Source organism: Nerophis ophidion, linkage group LG08 (assembly GCF_033978795.1).
Source record: "Nerophis ophidion isolate RoL-2023_Sa linkage group LG08, RoL_Noph_v1.0, whole genome shotgun sequence".
NCBI lineage: Eukaryota > Metazoa > Chordata > Actinopteri > Syngnathiformes > Syngnathidae > Nerophis > Nerophis ophidion.
Window position 1 is genome coordinate 26,560,414 of NC_084618.1, and position 20,970 is coordinate 26,581,383.

The 20,970-nt window shown below is 30.1% G+C and overlaps 1 protein-coding gene across 2 annotated transcripts in view; it reads right to left on the reverse strand.

Annotated features, from left to right (window-relative positions):
• Positions 1 to 20,970, reverse strand: part of osbpl7 (oxysterol binding protein-like 7) — an 80,696-nt gene that overhangs the window by 9,960 nt on the left and 49,766 nt on the right. For both annotated transcript variants that reach the window (XM_061908116.1, XM_061908115.1), the window contains one exon: positions 1,240 to 1,377. In XM_061908116.1, the coding sequence (XP_061764100.1) occupies positions 1,240 to 1,377 (138 nt within the window). The remainder of the gene's footprint in view (positions 1 to 1,239; positions 1,378 to 20,970) is intronic.

A 20,970-nucleotide genomic window follows, 5' to 3' on the forward strand; every position in this document is an offset into this window, starting at 1 on the left:
GTGGTTTGTGCAGCCCTTTGAGACACTTGTGATTTAGGGGTTATAAATAAACATTGATTGATTGATATATATATATATATATATATATATATTGATATATATATATATATATATACATACATATATATATATATATACATACATATATATATAAATATATATATATTCATACATAAGTGTATATGTATATATATATATATATAAATCCTAACAAAACACACATATATATATATATATATATATATAAATATATATATATATATATGCATACATAAGTGTATATGTATATATATATATTTTTTGTGTGATTATATATATATATATATATATATATATATATGTGTGTGTTTTATTAGGATTTTTTTTGTTTGTTTCTTCTATGCCTTTATATCAAAGAAAACGTGGTTGTTGTTTTTTTTTGGCAAACATACAAAATATGCAATAAATGTTCAAAGTGGAATATTTGCTTTAAGGCAATTGAAATCTTGAATAGGTCAATAATTCATACCGACATTGATTTTGATTCATTATTATAGTATGTTTAGAGTGTGCCGCGACACCTTTGATCTACAATATCACATGTTCGGTCAATAATGTTAAACATGCAGTAATTTAACCATCTTTTCATGTGATATTTATTGATTTATACCTGTGTTTTTTGTATTAAAGATGGAAAAAGGAACTGAACAATTATTTCCAGATGGAAAATGGGTGGGGTAAAATAAGCTCTCCTTCTTCCTACTCCTTTTTCGGACATGTTGGAATGAAAACTGTAATCATGTGATGTAAACATTGTAACTGTATAAATCACCATATTGTTATTTTTGTACTTAAATTACTCTTTTTGTTTATTTTTTTCTTCTTTTCTGTTATCAAACATGTCTGAAATGATACAATTTGTTGACACGAGGGCCTGTGTCTTCATTCTTTACAAGAAATGTTACTAAAGTGTATGATTTTGACATTTTCTGTTACGCTTGGAAGAGGTTCTTTTCCTGCTCTCTGCTGCTGTCTGGCGGTTGAACTGTGTAGTACACGCTTCCTGTGTTCAAACGCTCCCACTTGAGGCATGAGGCAATAAATTAATCAAGGCCCCACTGAAGGTGTGAAAGAACTGGAACAGGTCGTCCCAAATGGAGCCAAATATTCTTTAGGATCCTGTTTAGGATTTGATTACCACCTGGAGCGGGAATGTGTCCCAGCACTTAGTGGGCTACTGTTTGGTGATTGGCTGTTGACCTGCTCGCTGACGAAGCAAAAGCCGCGGTCCTCCCTCACACACTCGTAGGTCTCTCCCAGGACCGGATTGAAGGGCTTGTAGCGACTCCGGAAGGCGGCGGTGGAGTAACCTGAGATGGCGAAAGCGGCGATGTACACCTGAGAGTGACAACAGAAACAGAACATAAACATGTGGCTCATTAAGGACAATATATACAGTATATATATATATATATATATATATATATATATATCCATCCATCTATTTCCTACCGCTTGTCCCTTTTGGAGTCGCTGGAGCCTATCTCACAAACCCTGGACAAGTCGCCACCTCATCGCAGAGCCAACACAGATAGACAGACAACATTCACACTCACATTCACACACTAGGGCCAATTTAGTGTTGCCAATCAACCTATCCCCAGGTGCATGCTTTTGGAGGTGGGAGGAAGCCGGAGAACCCAGAGGGAACTCACGCACTCACGGGGAGAACATGCAAACCCCACACAGAAAGATCCCGAGCCCGGGATTGAACTCAGGACTACTCAGGACCTTCGTATTGTGAGGCGGACGCACTAACCTCTATCCCACCATGCTGCCCCTTTAATTGTACTTATAGTTTAATTAAAAACTTTTTTTTTTATTAAACCTTTAGAGTTTAATTAAAAATCATCAGTGTTGTTATTCATTGTTCATTTAGTTAGAATTTACTTATTTTAGTGTTGTGTAAATCTATGTTCATTTATTTACATTATTATTATTATTATATTTCCAGCATTTTTAAAGTTTTCTCATAAAATTGAGACTCTTGTCGAGTAAAATTACGAATCTTTTCATAAAATTGCCAAAATGTTAAGGTTTTCTTGTAAAATTGTGACTGTTATTGAGTCAACTTCCAACTTTTATCATAATATTGCACAGATGTTCAGTTTTTCTTGTAAAATTTTAACTTGCATTGAGTAAAATGACGACTTTTGTGGTAATACTGCCAAAAATTTAAGGTTTTCTTGTAAAATTGTGACTGTTATTGATTCAAAGTCCAACTTTTATCATAATATTAAGCAAATGTTCAGTTTTTCCTCCAATTTTTTTAACTTGCGTTAAGTAAAATGACGACTTTTGTGATAATACTGACTTTTGTGATAATACTGCCAAAATTTTAAGGTTTTCTTGTCAAATGGCGACTGTTATAGAGTCAAAGTCCAACTTTTATTATAATATTGCGCAAATGTTCAGTTTTTCTTCCAAAATTTGAACTTGCGTTGAGTAAAATGACGACTTTTGTGATAATACTGCCAAATTTTTAAGGTTTTCCCGTCAAATTGCGACTGTTATTGAGTCAAAGTCCAAGTTTTATCATAATATTAAGCAAATGTTCAGTTTTTCTTAAAAAAATGTTTAACTTGCGTTAAGTAAAATGACGACTTTTGTGATAATACTGCCAATATTTTAAGGTTTTCTTGTCAAATTGCGACTGTTATTGAGTCAAAGTCCAACTTTTATAATAATATTACGACAAATGTTCAGTTTTTCTTCCAAAAATTTGAACTTACGTTGAGTAAAATGACGACTTTTGGGATAATACTGCCAATAATGTATGTTTTTTTTGTCAAATTGCGACTGTTATTGAGTCAAAGTCCAACTTTTATCATAATATTACTCAAATGTTCAGTTTTTCTTCCAAAATTTTAACTTGCGTTGAGTAAAATGACGACTTTTGTGATAATAATGCCAAAATTTTAAGGTTTTCTTGTCAAATTGCGACTGTTATTGAGTCAAAGTCCAACTTTTATCATAATATTGCGCAAATGTTTTGTTTTTCTTCAAAAATTTTAACTTGCATTGGGTAAAATGACGACTTTTGTGATAATACCGCCAAAAATTTAAGGTTTTCTTGTCAAATTGCGACTGTTATTGAGTCAAAGTTCAACTTTTACTATAATATTACGCAAATGTTAAATTTTCCTTCCAAAATTTGAACTTGCGTTGAGTAAAATGACGACTTTTGTGATAATACTGCCAACATTTTAAGGTTTTCTTTTCAAATTGCGACTGTTATTGAGTCAAAGTCTAACTTTTATCATAATATAACGACAAATGTTCAGTTTTTCTTCCAAAAATTTGAACTTGCATTGAGTAAAATGACGACTTTTGTGATAATACTGCCAAAAATGTAAGGTTTCCTGTTAAATTGCGACTGTTATTGAGTCAGAGTCCAACTTTTATCATGATATTGCGTAAATGTTCAGTTTTTCTTAACATTTTTTTCAACTTGCCCTAAGTAAAAGGACGACTTTTGTGGTAATATTGCCAAAATTTTAAGGTCTTCTTGTCAAATTGCGACTGTTATTGGGTCAAAGTCCAACTTTTATCATAATATTACGAAAAATGTTTAGTTTTTCTTTAAAAAAAATTTGAACTTGCGTTGAGTAAAATGACGACTGTTGTGATAATACTACCAAAATGTTAAGGGTTTCTTGTCAAATTGCGACTGTTATTGAGTCAAATTCAAATTTTTATCATAATACTGCACAAATGTTCAGTTTTTCTTCTGAAATTTGAACTTGCGTGGAGTAAAATGACGACTTTTGTGATAATACTGCCAAATGTTAAGGTTTTCTTGCCAAATTGCGACTGTTATTGAGTCAAAGTCCAACTTTTATCATAATATTATGCAAATGTTCAGTTTTTCCAAACATTTTTTTCAACTCGCCCTAAGTAAAATGACGACTTTTGTGGTAATATTGCCAACATTTTAAGGTTTTCTTGTCAAATTGCGACTGTTATTGGGTCAAAGTCCAACTTTTATCATAATATTACAACAAATGTTTAGTTTTTCTTTAAAAAAAATTTGAACTTGCGTTGAGTAAAATGACGACTTTTGTGATAATACTACCAAAATGTTAAGGTTTTTTTGTCAAATTGCGACTGTTATTGAGTCAAAGTCCAAGTTTTATCATAATATTAAGCAAATGTTCAGTTTTTCTTAAAAAAATGTTTAACTTGCGTTAAGTAAAATGACGACTTTTGTGATAATACTGCCAATATTTTAAGGTTTTCCCGTCAAATTGCGACTGTTATTGAGTCAAAGTCCAACTTTTATAATAATATTACGACAAATGTTCAGTTTTTCTTCAAAAAATTTGAACTTACGTTGAGTAAAATGACGACTTTTGGGATAATACTGCCAAAAATGTATGTTTTTTTTGTCAAATTGCGACTGTTATTGAGTCAAAGTCCAACTTTTATCATAATATTACTCAAATGTTCAGTTTTTCTTCCAAAATTTTAACTTGCGTTGAGTAAAATGACGAGTTTTGTGATAATAATGCCAAAATTTTAAGGTTTTCTTGTCAAATTGCGACTGTTATTGAGTCAAAGTCCAACTTTTATCATAATATTGCGCAAATGTTTTGTTTTTCTTCAAAAATTTGAACTTGCATTGGGTAAAATGACGACTTTTGTGATAATACCGCCAAAAATTTAAGGTTTTCTTGTCAAATTGCGACTGTTATTGAGTCAAAGTTCAACTTTTATCATAATATTATGCAAATGTTCAGTTTTTCTTCAAAATTTGAACTTGCATTGAGTAAAATGACGACTTTTGCGATAATACTGCCAAAATTTTAAGGTTTTCTTGTCAAATTGCGACTTTTATTGAGTCAAAGTCCAACTTTTACTATAATATTACGCAAATGTTAAATTTTCCTTCCAAAATTTGAACTTGCGTTGAGTAAAATGACGACTTTTGTGATAATACCGCCAACATTTTAAGGTTTTCTTGTCAAAATTGCGACTGTTATTGAGTCAAAGTCTAACTTTTATCATAATATTACGACAAATGTTCAGTTTTTTCTTCAAAAAATTAGAACTTGCGTTGAGTAAAATGACGACTTTTGTGATAATACTGCCAAAATGTTAAGGTTTTCTTGTCAAATTGCGACTGTTATTGAGTCAAACTCCAACTTTTATCATAATTTTGCGCAAATGTTCAGTTTTTCTTAAAAAAATTTGAACTTGCGTTGAGTAAAATGACGACTTTTGTGATAATACTGCTAAAAATTTAAGGTTTTCTTATCAAATTGCGACTGTTATTGAGTCAGAGTCCAGCTTTTATCATAATATTGCGCAAATGTTCAGTTTTTCTTCAAAAATTTGAACTTGCATTGGGTAAAATGACGACTTTTGTGATAATACTGCCAAAATTTTAAGGTTTTCCTGTCAAATTGCGACTGTTATTGAGTCAAAGTCAAACTTTTATCATAAAATTACGCAAATGTCCAGTTTTTCTTAAAAAAATTTGAACTTGCGTTAAGTAAAATGACGACTTTTGTGATAATGCCAAAATTTTAAGGTTTTCTTGTCAAATTGCGACTGTTATTGAGTCAAAGTCCAACTTTTATCATAATATTACGACAAATGTTTAGTATTTCTTCAAAAAATTTGAAGTTGCGTTGAGTAAAATGACGACTTTTGTGATAATACTGCCAATATTTTAAGGTTTTCTTATCAAATTGCAACTGTTATTGAGTGAAAGTCCAAGTTGTATCATAATATTACGACAATGTTCAGTTTTTCTTCCAAAAATTTGAACTTGCGTTGAGTAAAATGACGACTTTTGTGATAATACTGCCAAAAATGTAAGGTTTCCTGTTAAATTGCGACTGTTATTGAGTCAAAGTCCAACTTTTATCATAATATTACGCAAATGTTCAGTTTTTCTTCCAAAATTTGAACTTGCGTTGAGTAACATGACGACTTTTGTGATAATACTGCCAAAATTTTAAGGTTTTCTTGTCAAATTGCGACTGTTATTGAGTCAGAGTCCAACTTTTATCATGATATTGCGTAAATGTTCAGTTTTTCTTAACATTTTTTTCAACTTGCCCTAAGTAAAAGGACGACTTTTGTGGTAATATTGCCAAAATTTTAAGGTTTTCTTGTCAAATTGCGACTGTTATTGGGTCAAAGTCCAACTTTTATCATAATATTACGAAAAATGTTTAGTTTTTCTTTAAAAAAAATTTGAACTTGCGTTGAGTAAATTGACGACTGTTGTGATAATACTACCAAAATGGTAAGGGTTTCTTGTCAAATTGCGACTGTTATTGAGTCAAATTCAAATTTTTATCATAATACTGCACAAATGTTCAGTTTTTCTTCTGAAATTTGAACTTGCGTGGAGTAAAATGACGACTTTTGTGATAATACTGCCAAATGTTAAGGTTTTCTTGCCAAATTGCGACTGTTATTGAGTCAAAGTCCAACTTTTATCATAATATTATGCAAATGTTCAGTTTTTCCAAACATTTTTTTCAACTCGCCCTAAGTAAAATGACGACTTTTGTGGTAATATTGCCAACATTTTAAGGTTTTCTTGTCAAATTGCGACTGTTATTGGGTCAAAGCCCAACTTTTATCATAATATTACAACAAATGTTTAGTTTTTCTTTAAAAAAAATTTGAACTTGCGTTGAGTAAAATGACGACTTTTGTGATAATACTGCCAAAATGTTAAGGTTTTCTTGCCAAATTGCGACTGTTATTGAGTCAAAGTCCAACTTTTATCATAATATTATGCAAATGTTCAGTTTTTCCTAACATTTTTTTCAACTCGCCCTAAGTAAAATGACGACTTTTGTGGTAATATTGCCAAAATTTTAAGGTTTTCTTGTCAAATTGCGACTGTTATTGGGTCGAAGTCCAACTTTTATCATAATATTACAACAAATGTTTAGTTTTTCTTTAAAAAAAATTTGAACTTGCGTTGAGTAAAATGACGACTTTTGTGATAATACTACCAAAATGTTAAGGTTTTCTTGTCAAATTGCGACTGTTATTGAGTCAAATTCCAACTTTTATCATAATACTGCACAAATGTTCAGTTTTTCTTCCAAAATTTGAACTTGCGCGGAGTAAAATGACGACTTTTGTGATAATACTGACTTTTGTGATAATACTGCCAAAATTTTAAGGTTTTCTTGTCAAATGGCGACTGTTATATAGTCAAAGTCCAACTTTTATTATAATATTGCGCAAATGTTCAGTTTTTCTTCCAAAATTTGAACTTGCGTTGAGTAAAATGACGACTTTTGTGATAATACTGCCAATATTTTAAGGTTTTCTTGTCAAATTGCGACTGTTATTGAGTCAAAGTCCAACTTTTATAATAATATTACGACAAATGTTCAGTTTTTCTTCAAAAAATTTGAACTTACGTTGAGTAAAATGACGACTTTTGGGATAATACTGCCAAAAATGTACGTTTTTTTTGTCAAATTGCGACTGTTATTGAGTCAAAGTCCAACTTTTATCATAATATTACTCAAATGTTCAGTTTTTCTTCCAAAATTTTAACTTGCGTTGAGTAAAATGACGACTTTTGTGATAATAATGCCAAAATTTTAAGGTTTTCTTGTCAAATTGCGACTGTTATTGAGTCAAAGTCCAACTTTTATCATAATATTGCGCAAATGTTTTGTTTTTCTTCAAAAATTTGAACTTGCATTGGGTAAAATGACGACTTTTGTGATAATACCGCCAAAAATTTAAGGTTTTCTTGTCAAATTGCGACTGTTATTGAGTCAAAGTTCAACTTTTATCATAATATTATGCAAATGTTCAGTTTTTCTTCAAAATTTGAACTTGCATTGAGTAAAATGACGACTTTTGTGATAATACTGCCAAAATTTTAAGGTTTTCTTGTCAAATTGCGACTTTTATTGAGTCAAAGTCCAACTTTTACTATAATATTACGCAAATGTTAAATTTTCCTTCCAAAATTTGAACTTGCGTTGAGTAAAATGACGACTTTTGTGATAATACTGCCAACATTTTAAGGTTTTCTTGTCAAATTGCGACTGTTATTGAGTCAAAGTCTAACTTTTATCATAATATTACGACAAATGTTCAGTTTTTTCTTCAAAAAATTAGAACTTGCGTTGAGTAAAATGACGACTTTTGTGATAATACTGCCAAAATGTTAAGGTTTTCTTGTCAAATTGCAACTGTTATTGAGTCAAACTCCAACTTTTATCATAATTTTGCGCAAATGTTCAGTTTTTCTTGAAAAAATTTGAACTTGCGTTGAGTAAAATGACGACTTTTGTGATAATACTGCTAAAAATTTAAGGTTTTCTTATCAAATTGCGACTGTTATTGAGTCAGAGTCCAGCTTTTATCATAATATTGCGCAAATGTTCAGTTTTTCTTCAAAAATTTGAACTTGCATTGGGTAAAATGACGACTTTTGTGATAATACTGCCCAAATTTTAAGGTTTTCCTGTCAAATTGCGACTGTTATTGAGTCAAAGTCAAACTTTTATCATAAAATTACGCAAATGTCCAGTTTTTCTTAAAAAAATTTGAACTTGCGTTAAGTAAAATGACGACTTTTGTGATAATGCCAAAATTTTAAGGTTTTCTTGTCAAATTGCGACTGTTATTGAGTCAAAGTCCAACTTTTATCATAATATTACGACAAATGTTTAGTATTTCTTCAAAAAATTTGAAGTTGCGTTGAGTAAAATGACGACTTTTGTGATAATACTGCCAATATTTTAAGGTTTTCTTATCAAATTGCAACTGTTATTGAGTGAAAGTCCAAGTTGTATCATAATATTACGACAATGTTCAGTTTTTCTTCCAAAAATTTGAACTTGCGTTGAGTAAAATGACGACTTTTGTGATAATACTGCCAAAAATGTAAGGTTTCCTGTTAAATTGCGACTGTTATTGAGTCAAAGTCCAACTTTTATCATAATATTACGCAAATGTTCAGTTTTTCTTCCAAAATTTGAACTTGCGTTGAGTAACATGACGACTTTTGTGATAATACTGCCAAAATTTTAAGGTTTTCTTGTCAAATTGCGACTGTTATTGAGTCAGAGTCCAACTTTTATCATGATATTGCGTAAATGTTCAGTTTTTCTTAACATTTTTTTCAACTTGCCCTAAGTAAAAGGACGACTTTTGTGGTAATATTGCCAAAATTTTAAGGTTTTCTTGTCAAATTGCGACTGCTATTGGGTCAAAGTCCAACTTTTATCATAATATTACGAAAAATGTTTAGTTTTTCTTTAAAAAAAATTTGAACTTGCGTTGAGTAAAATGACGACTGTTGTGATAATACTACCAAAATGTTAAGGGTTTCTTGTCAAATTGCGACTGTTATTGAGTCAAATTCAAATTTTTATCATAATACTGCACAAATGTTCAGTTTTTCTTCTGAAATTTGAACTTGCGTGGAGTAAAATGACGACTTTTGTGATAATACTGCCAAATGTTAAGGTTTTCTTGCCAAATTGCGACTGTTATTGAGTCAAAGTCCAACTTTTATCATAATATTATGTAAATGTTCAGTTTTTCCAAACATTTTTTTCAACTCGCCCTAAGTAAATGACGACTTTTGTGGTAATATTGCCAACATTTTAAGGTTTTCTTGTCAAATTGCGACTGTTATTGGGTCAAAGTCCAACTTTTATCATAATATTACAACAAATGTTTAGTTTTTCTTTAAAAAAAATTTGAACTTGCGTTGAGTAAAATGACGACTTTTGTGATAATACTGCCAAAATGTTAAGGTTTTCTTGCCAAATTGCGACTGTTATTGAGTCAAAGTCCAACTTTTATCATAATATTATGCAAATGTTCAGTTTTTCCTAACATTTTTTTCAACTCGCCCTAAGTAAAATGACGACTTTTGAGGTAATATTGCCAAAATTTTAAGGTTTTCTTGTCAAATTGCGACTGTTATTGGGTCGAAGTCCAACTTTTATCATAATATTACAACAAATGTTTAGTTTTTCTTTAAAAAAAATTTGAACTTGCGTTGAGTAAAATGACGACTTTTGTGATAATACTACCAAAATGTTAAGGTTTTCTTGTCAAATTGCGACTGTTATTGAGTCAAATTCCAACTTTTATCATAATACTGCACAAATGTTCAGTTTTTCTTCCAAAATTTGAACTTGCGCGGAGTAAAATGACGACTTTTGTGATAATACTGACTTTTGTGATAATACTGCCAAAATTTTAAGGTTTTCTTGTCAAATGGCGACTGTTATAGAGTCAAAGTCCAACTTTTATTATAATATTGCGCAAATGTTCAGTTTTTCTTCCAAAATTTGAACTTGCGTTGAGTAAAATGACGACTTTTGTGATAATACTGCCAAATTTTTAAGGTTTTCCCGTCAAATTGCGACTGTTATTGAGTCAAAGTCCAAGTTTTATCATAATATTAAGCAAATGTTCAGTTTTTCTTAAAAAAATGTTTAACTTGCGTTAAGTAAAATGACGACTTTTGTGATAATACTGCCAATATTTTAAGGTTTTCTTGTCAAATTGCGACTGTTATTGAGTCAAAGTCCAACTTTTATAATAATATTACGACAAATGTTCAGTTTTTCTTCAAAAAATTTGAACTTACGTTGAGTAAAATGATGACTTTTGTGATAATACTGCCAAAAATGTATGTTTTTTTTGTCAAACTGCGACTGTTATTGAGTCAAAGTCCAACTTTTATCATAATATTACTCAAATGTTCAGTTTTTCTTCCAAAATTTTAACTTGCGTTGAGTAAAATGACGACTTTTGTGATAATAATGCCAAAATTTTAAGGTTTTCTTGTCAAATTGCGACTGTTATTGAGTCAAAGTCCAACTTTTATCATAATATTGCGCAAATGTTTTGTTTTTCTTCAAAAATTTGAACTTGCATTGGGTAAAATGACGACTTTAGTGATAATACTGCCAAAAATTTAAGGTTTTCTTGTCAAATTGCGACTGTTATTGAGTCAAAGTTCAACTTTTATCATAATATTATGCAAATGTTCAGTTTTTCTTCAAAATTTGAACTTGCATTGGGTAAAATGACAACTTTTGCGATAATAGTGCCAAAATTTTAAGGTTTTCTTGTCAAATTGCGACTTTTATTGAGTCAAAGTCCAACTTTTATCATAATTTTGCGCAAATGTTCAGTTTTTCTTAAAAAAATTTGAACTTGCGTTGAGTAAAATGACGACTTTTGTGATAATACTGCTAAAAATTTAAGGTTTTCTTGTCAAATTGCGACTGTTATTGAGTCAGAGTCCAGCTTTTATCATAATATTGCGCAAATGTTCAGTTTTTCTTCAAAAATTTGAACTTGCATTGGGTAAAATGACGACTTTTGTGATAATACTGCCAAAATTTTAAGGTTTTCCTGTCAAATTGCGACTGTTATTGAGTCAAAGTCAAACTTTTATCATAAAATTACGCAAATGTCCAGTTTTTCTTAAAAAAATTTGAACTTGCGTTAAGTAAAATGACGACTTTTGTGATAATGCCAAAATTTTAAGGTTTTCTTGTCAAATTGCGACTGTTATTGAGTCAAAGTCCAACTTTTATCATAATATTACGACAAATGTTTAGTATTTCTTCAAAAAATTTGAAGTTGCGTTGAGTAAAATGACGCCTTTTGTGATAATACTGCCAATATTTTAAGGTTTTCTTGTCGAATTGCGACTGTTATTGAGTCAAAGTCCAAGTTTTATCATAATATTACGACAAATGTTCAGTTTTTCTTCCAAAAATTTGAACTTGCGTTGAGTAAAATGACGACTTTTGTGATAATACTGCCAAAATGTTAAGGTTTTCTTGCCAAATTGCGACTGTTATTGAGTCAAAGTCCAACTTTTATCATAATATTATGCAAATGTTCAGTTTTTCCTAACATTTTTTTCAACTCGCCCTAAGTAAAATGACGACTTTTGAGGTAATATTGCCAAAATTTTAAGGTTTTCTTGTCAAATTGCGACTGTTATTGGGTCGAAGTCCAACTTTTATCATAATATTACAACAAATGTTTAGTTTTTCTTTAAAAAAAATTTGAACTTGCGTTGAGTAAAATGACGACTTTTGTGATAATACTACCAAAATGTTAAGGTTTTCTTGTCAAATTGCGACTGTTATTGAGTCAAATTCCAACTTTTATCATAATACTGCACAAATGTTCAGTTTTTCTTCCAAAATTTGAACTTGCGCGGAGTAAAATGACGACTTTTGTGATAATACTGACTTTTGTGATAATACTGCCAAAATTTTAAGGTTTTCTTGTCAAATGGCGACTGTTATAGAGTCAAAGTCCAACTTTTATTATAATATTGCGCAAATGTTCAGTTTTTCTTCCAAAATTTGAACTTGCGTTGAGTAAAATGACGACTTTTGTGATAATACTGCCAAATTTTTAAGGTTTTCCCGTCAAATTGCGACTGTTATTGAGTCAAAGTCCAAGTTTTATCATAATATTAAGCAAATGTTCAGTTTTTCTTAAAAAAATGTTTAACTTGCGTTAAGTAAAATGACGACTTTTGTGATAATACTGCCAATATTTTAAGGTTTTCTTGTCAAATTGCGACTGTTATTGAGTCAAAGTCCAACTTTTATAATAATATTACGACAAATGTTCAGTTTTTCTTCAAAAAATTTGAACTTACGTTGAGTAAAATGATGACTTTTGTGATAATACTGCCAAAAATGTATGTTTTTTTTGTCAAACTGCGACTGTTATTGAGTCAAAGTCCAACTTTTATCATAATATTACTCAAATGTTCAGTTTTTCTTCCAAAATTTTAACTTGCGTTGAGTAAAATGACGACTTTTGTGATAATAATGCCAAAATTTTAAGGTTTTCTTGTCAAATTGCGACTGTTATTGAGTCAAAGTCCAACTTTTATCATAATATTGCGCAAATGTTTTGTTTTTCTTCAAAAATTTGAACTTGCATTGGGTAAAATGACGACTTTAGTGATAATACTGCCAAAAATTTAAGGTTTTCTTGTCAAATTGCGACTGTTATTGAGTCAAAGTTCAACTTTTATCATAATATTATGCAAATGTTCAGTTTTTCTTCAAAATTTGAACTTGCATTGGGTAAAATGACAACTTTTGCGATAATAGTGCCAAAATTTTAAGGTTTTCTTGTCAAATTGCGACTTTTATTGAGTCAAAGTCCAACTTTTATCATAATTTTGCGCAAATGTTCAGTTTTTCTTAAAAAAATTTGAACTTGCGTTGAGTAAAATGACGACTTTTGTGATAATACTGCTAAAAATTTAAGGTTTTCTTGTCAAATTGCGACTGTTATTGAGTCAGAGTCCAGCTTTTATCATAATATTGCGCAAATGTTCAGTTTTTCTTCAAAAATTTGAACTTGCATTGGGTAAAATGACGACTTTTGTGATAATACTGCCAAAATTTTAAGGTTTTCCTGTCAAATTGCGACTGTTATTGAGTCAAAGTCAAACTTTTATCATAAAATTACGCAAATGTCCAGTTTTTCTTAAAAAAATTTGAACTTGCGTTAAGTAAAATGACGACTTTTGTGATAATGCCAAAATTTTAAGGTTTTCTTGTCAAATTGCGACTGTTATTGAGTCAAAGTCCAACTTTTATCATAATATTACGACAAATGTTTAGTATTTCTTCAAAAAATTTGAAGTTGCGTTGAGTAAAATGACGCCTTTTGTGATAATACTGCCAATATTTTAAGGTTTTCTTGTCGAATTGCGACTGTTATTGAGTCAAAGTCCAAGTTTTATCATAATATTACGACAAATGTTCAGTTTTTCTTCCAAAAATTTGAACTTGCGTTGAGTAAAATGACGACTTTTGTGATAATACTGCCAAAAATGTAAGGTTTCCTGTTAAATTGCGACTGTTATTGAGTCAAAGTCCAACTTTTATCATAATATTACGCAAATGTTCAGTTTTTCTTCCAAAATTTGAACTTGCGTTGAGTAACATGATGACTTTTGTGATAATACTGTCAAAATTTTAAGGTTTTCTTGTCAAATTGCGACTGTTATTGAGTCAGAGTCCAACTTTTATCATGATATTGCGTAAATGTTCAGTTTTTCTTAACATTTTTTTCAACTTGCCCTAAGTAAAATGACGACTTTTGTGGTAATATTGCCAAAATTTTAAGGTTTTCTTGTCAAATTGCGACTGTTATTGGGTCAAAGTCCAACTTTTATCATAATATTACAACAAATGTTTAGTTTTTCTTTAAAAAAAATTTGAACTTGCGTTGAGTAAAATGACGACTTTTGTGATAATACTACCAAAATGTTAAGGTTTTCTTGTCAAATTGTGACTGTTATTGAGTCAACTTCCAACTTTTATCATAATATTGCACAGATGTTCAGTTTTTCTTGTAAAATTTTAACTTGCATTGAGTAAAATGACGACTTTTGTGGTAATACTGCCAAAAATTTAAGGTTTTCTTGTAAAATTGTGACTGTTATTGATTCAAAGTCCAACTTTTATCATAATATTAAGCAAATGTTCAGTTTTTCCTCCAATTTTTTTAACTTGCGTTAAGTAAAATGACGACTTTTGTGATAATACTGACTTTTGTGATAATACTGCCAAAATTTTAAGGTTTTCTTGTCAAATGGCGACTGTTATAGAGTCAAAGTCCAACTTTTATTATAATATTGCGCAAATGTTCAGTTTTTCTTCCAAAATTTGAACTTGCGTTGAGTAAAATGACGACTTTTGTGATAATACTGCCAAATTTTTAAGGTTTTCCCGTCAAATTGCGACTGTTATTGAGTCAAAGTCCAAGTTTTATCATAATATTAAGCAAATGTTCAGTTTTTCTTAAAAAAATGTTTAACTTGCGTTAAGTAAAATGACGACTTTTGTGATAATACTGCCAATATTTTAAGGTTTTCTTGTCAAATTGCGACTGTTATTGAGTCAAAGTCCAACTTTTATAATAATATTACGACAAATGTTCAGTTTTTCTTCCAAAAATTTGAACTTACGTTGAGTAAAATGACGACTTTTGGGATAATACTGCCAATAATGTATGTTTTTTTTGTCAAATTGCGACTGTTATTGAGTCAAAGTCCAACTTTTATCATAATATTACTCAAATGTTCAGTTTTTCTTCCAAAATTTTAACTTGCGTTGAGTAAAATGACGACTTTTGTGATAATAATGCCAAAATTTTAAGGTTTTCTTGTCAAATTGCGACTGTTATTGAGTCAAAGTCCAACTTTTATCATAATATTGCGCAAATGTTTTGTTTTTCTTCAAAAATTTTAACTTGCATTGGGTAAAATGACGACTTTTGTGATAATACCGCCAAAAATTTAAGGTTTTCTTGTCAAATTGCGACTGTTATTGAGTCAAAGTTCAACTTTTACTATAATATTACGCAAATGTTAAATTTTCCTTCCAAAATTTGAACTTGCGTTGAGTAAAATGACGACTTTTGTGATAATACTGCCAACATTTTAAGGTTTTCTTTTCAAATTGCGACTGTTATTGAGTCAAAGTCTAACTTTTATCATAATATAACGACAAATGTTCAGTTTTTCTTCCAAAAATTTGAACTTGCATTGAGTAAAATGACGACTTTTGTGATAATACTGCCAAAAATGTAAGGTTTCCTGTTAAATTGCGACTGTTATTGAGTCAGAGTCCAACTTTTATCATGATATTGCGTAAATGTTCAGTTTTTCTTAACATTTTTTTCAACTTGCCCTAAGTAAAAGGACGACTTTTGTGGTAATATTGCCAAAATTTTAAGGTCTTCTTGTCAAATTGCGACTGTTATTGGGTCAAAGTCCAACTTTTATCATAATATTACGAAAAATGTTTAGTTTTTCTTTAAAAAAAATTTGAACTTGCGTTGAGTAAAATGACGACTGTTGTGATAATACTACCAAAATGTTAAGGGTTTCTTGTCAAATTGCGACTGTTATTGAGTCAAATTCAAATTTTTATCATAATACTGCACAAATGTTCAGTTTTTCTTCTGAAATTTGAACTTGCGTGGAGTAAAATGACGACTTTTGTGATAATACTGCCAAATGTTAAGGTTTTCTTGCCAAATTGCGACTGTTATTGAGTCAAAGTCCAACTTTTATCATAATATTATGCAAATGTTCAGTTTTTCCAAACATTTTTTTCAACTCGCCCTAAGTAAAATGACGACTTTTGTGGTAATATTGCCAACATTTTAAGGTTTTCTTGTCAAATTGCGACTGTTATTGGGTCAAAGTCCAACTTTTATCATAATATTACAACAAATGTTTAGTTTTTCTTTAAAAAAAATTTGAACTTGCGTTGAGTAAAATGACGACTTTTGTGATAATACTACCAAAATGTTAAGGTTTTTTTGTCAAATTGCGACTGTTATTGAGTCAAAGTCCAAGTTTTATCATAATATTAAGCAAATGTTCAGTTTTTCTTAAAAAAATGTTTAACTTGCGTTAAGTAAAATGACGACTTTTGTGATAATACTGCCAATATTTTAAGGTTTTCCCGTCAAATTGCGACTGTTATTGAGTCAAAGTCCAACTTTTATAATAATATTACGACAAATGTTCAGTTTTTCTTCAAAAAATTTGAACTTACGTTGAGTAAAATGACGACTTTTGGGATAATACTGCCAAAAATGTATGTTTTTTTTGTCAAATTGCGACTGTTATTGAGTCAAAGTCCAACTTTTATCATAATATTACTCAAATGTTCAGTTTTTCTTCCAAAATTTTAACTTGCGTTGAGTAAAATGACGAGTTTTGTGATAATAATGCCAAAATTTTAAGGTTTTCTTGTCAAATTGCGACTGTTATTGAGTCAAAGTCCAACTTTTATCATAATATTGCGCAAATGTTTTGTTTTTCTTCAAAAATTTGAACTTGCATTGGGTAAAATGACGACTTTTGTGATAATACCGCCAAAAATTTAAGGTTTTCTTGTCAAATTGCGACTGTTATTGAGTCAAAGTTCAACTTTTATCATAATATTATGCAAATGTTCAGTTTTTCTTCAAAATTTGAACTTGCATTGAGTAAAATGACGACTTTTGCGATAATACTGCCAAAATTTTAAGGTTTTCTTGTCAAATTGCGACTTTTATTGAGTCAAAGTCCAACTTTTACTATAATATTACGCAAATGTTAAATTTTCCTTCCAAAATTTGAACTTGCGTTGAGTAAAATGACGACTTTTGTGATAATACCGCCAACATTTTAAGGTTTTCTTGTCAAAATTGCGACTGTTATTGAGTCAAAGTCTAACTTTTATCATAATATTACGACAAATGTTCAGTTTTTTCTTCAAAAAATTAGAACTTGCGTTGAGTAAAATGACGACTTTTGTGATAATACTGCCAAAATGTTAAGGTTTTCTTGTCAAATTGCGACTGTTATTGAGTCAAACTCCAACTTTTATCATAATTTTGCGCAAATGTTCAGTTTTTCTTAAAAAAATTTGAACTTGCGTTGAGTAAAATGACGACTTTTGTGATAATACTGCTAAAAATTTAAGGTTTTCTTATCAAATTGCGACTGTTATTGAGTCAGAGTCCAGCTTTTATCATAATATTGCGCAAATGTTCAGTTTTTCTTCAAAAATTTGAACTTGCATTGGGTAAAATGACGACTTTTGTGATAATACTGCCAAAATTTTAAGGTTTTCCTGTCAAATTGCGACTGTTATTGAGTCAAAGTCAAACTTTTATCATAAAATTACGCAAATGTCCAGTTTTTCTTAAAAAAATTTGAACTTGCGTTAAGTAAAATGACGACTTTTGTGATAATGCCAAAATTTTAAGGTTTTCTTGTCAAATTGCGACTGTTATTGAGTCAAAGTCCAACTTTTATCATAATATTACGACAAATGTTTAGTATTTCTTCAAAAAATTTGAAGTTGCGTTGAGTAAAATGACGACTTTTGTGATAATACTGCCAATATTTTAAGGTTTTCTTATCAAATTGCAACTGTTATTGAGTGAAAGTCCAAGTTGTATCATAATATTACGACAATGTTCAGTTTTTCTTCCAAAAATTTGAACTTGCGTTGAGTAAAATGACGACTTTTGTGATAATACTGCCAAAAATGTAAGGTTTCCTGTTAAATTGCGACTGTTATTGAGTCAAAGTCCAACTTTTATCATAATATTACGCAAATGTTCAGTTTTTCTTCCAAAATTTGAACTTGCGTTGAGTAACATGACGACTTTTGTGATAATACTGCCAAAATTTTAAGGTTTTCTTGTCAAATTGCGACTGTTATTGAGTCAGAGTCCAACTTTTATCATGATATTGCGTAAATGTTCAGTTTTTCTTAACATTTTTTTCAACTTGCCCTAAGTAAAAGGACGACTTTTGTGGTAATATTGCCAAAATTTTAAGGTTTTCTTGTCAAATTGCGACTGTTATTGGGTCAAAGTCCAACTTTTATCATAATATTACGAAAAATGTTTAGTTTTTCTTTAAAAAAAATTTGAACTTGCGTTGAGTAAATTGACGACTGTTGTGATAATACTACCAAAATGGTAAGGGTTTCTTGTCAAATTGCGACTGTTATTGAGTCAAATTCAAATTTTTATCATAATACTGCACAAATGTTCAGTTTTTCTTCTGAAATTTGAACTTGCGTGGAGTAAAATGACGACTTTTGTGATAATACTGCCAAATGTTAAGGTTTTCTTGCCAAATTGCGACTGTTATTGAGTCAAAGTCCAACTTTTATCATAATATTATGCAAATGTTCAGTTTTTCCAAACATTTTTTTCAACTCGCCCTAAGTAAAATGACGACTTTTGTGGTAATATTGCCAACATTTTAAGGTTTTCTTGTCAAATTGCGACTGTTATTGGGTCAAAGTCCAACTTTTATCATAATATTACAACAAATGTTTAGTTTTTCTTTAAAAAAAATTTGAACTTGCGTTGAGTAAAATGACGACTTTTGTGATAATACTGCCAAAATGTTAAGGTTTTCTTGCCAAATTGCGACTGTTATTGAGTCAAAGTCCAACTTTTATCATAATATTATGCAAATGTTCAGTTTTTCCTAACATTTTTTTCAACTCGCCCTAAGTAAAATGACGACTTTTGTGGTAATATTGCCAAAATTTTAAGGTTTTCTTGTCAAATTGCGACTGTTATTGGGTCGAAGTCCAACTTTTATCATAATATTACAACAAATGTTTAGTTTTTCTTTAAAAAAAATTTGAACTTGCGTTGAGTAAAATGACGACTTTTGTGATAATACTACCAAAATGTTAAGGTTTTCTTGTCAAATTGCGACTGTTATTGAGTCAAATTCCAACTTTTATCATAATACTGCACAAATGTTCAGTTTTTCTTCCAAAATTTGAACTTGCGCGGAGTAAAATGACGACTTTTGTGATAATACTGACTTTTGTGATAATACTGCCAAAATTTTAAGGTTTTCTTGTCAAATGGCGACTGTTATATAGTCAAAGTCCAACTTTTATTATAATATTGCGCAAATGTTCAGTTTTTCTTCCAAAATTTGAACTTGCGTTGAGTAAAATGACGACTTTTGTGATAATACTGCCAATATTTTAAGGTTTTCTTGTCAAATTGCGACTGTTATTGAGTCAAAGTCCAACTTTTATAATAATATTACGACAAATGTTCAGTTTTTCTTCAAAAAATTTGAACTTACGTTGAGTAAAATGACGACTTTTGGGATAATACTGCCAAAAATGTACGTTTTTTTTGTCAAATTGCGACTGTTATTGAGTCAAAGTCCAACTTTTATCATAATATTACTCAAATGTTCAGTTTTTCTTCCAAAATTTTAACTTGCGTTGAGTAAAATGACGACTTTTGTGATAATAATGCCAAAATTTTAAGGTTTTCTTGTCAAATTGCGACTGTTATTGAGTCAAAGTCCAACTTTTATCATAATATTGCGCAAATGTTTTGTTTTTCTTCAAAAATTTGAACTTGCATTGGGTAAAATGACGACTTTTGTGATAATACCGCCAAAAATTTAAGGTTTTCTTGTCAAATTGCGACTGTTATTGAGTCAAAGTTCAACTTTTATCATAATATTATGCAAATGTTCAGTTTTTCTTCAAAATTTGAACTTGCATTGAGTAAAATGACGACTTTTGTGATAATACTGCCAAAATTTTAAGGTTTTCTTGTCAAATTGCGACTTTTATTGAGTCAAAGTCCAACTTTTACTATAATATTACGCAAATGTTAAATTTTCCTTCCAAAATTTGAACTTGCGTTGAGTAAAATGACGACTTTTGTGATAATACTGCCAACATTTTAAGGTTTTCTTGTCAAATTGCGACTGTTATTGAGTCAAAGTCTAACTTTTATCATAATATTACGACAAATGTTCAGTTTTTTCTTCAAAAAATTAGAACTTGCGTTGAGTAAAATGACGACTTTTGTGATAATACTGCCAAAATGTTAAGGTTTTCTTGTCAAATTGCAACTGTTATTGAGTCAAACTCCAACTTTTATCATAATTTTGCGCAAATGTTCAGTTTTTCTTGAAAAAATTTGAACTTGCGTTGAGTAAAATGACGACTTTTGTGATAATACTGCTAAAAATTTAAGGTTTTCTTATCAAATTGCGACTGTTATTGAGTCAGAGTCCAGCTTTTATCATAATATTGCGCAAATGTTCAGTTTTTCTTCAAAAATTTGAACTTGCATTGGGTAAAATGACGACTTTTGTGATAATACTGCCCAAATTTTAAGGTTTTCCTGTCAAATTGCGACTGTTATTGAGTCAAAGTCAAACTTTTATCATAAAATTACGCAAATGTCCAGTTTTTCTTAAAAAAATTTGAACTTGCGTTAAGTAAAATGACGACTTTTGTGATAATGCCAAAATTTTAAGGTTTTCTTGTCAAATTGCGACTGTTATTGAGTCAAAGTCCAACTTTTATCATAATATTACGACAAATGTTTAGTATTTCT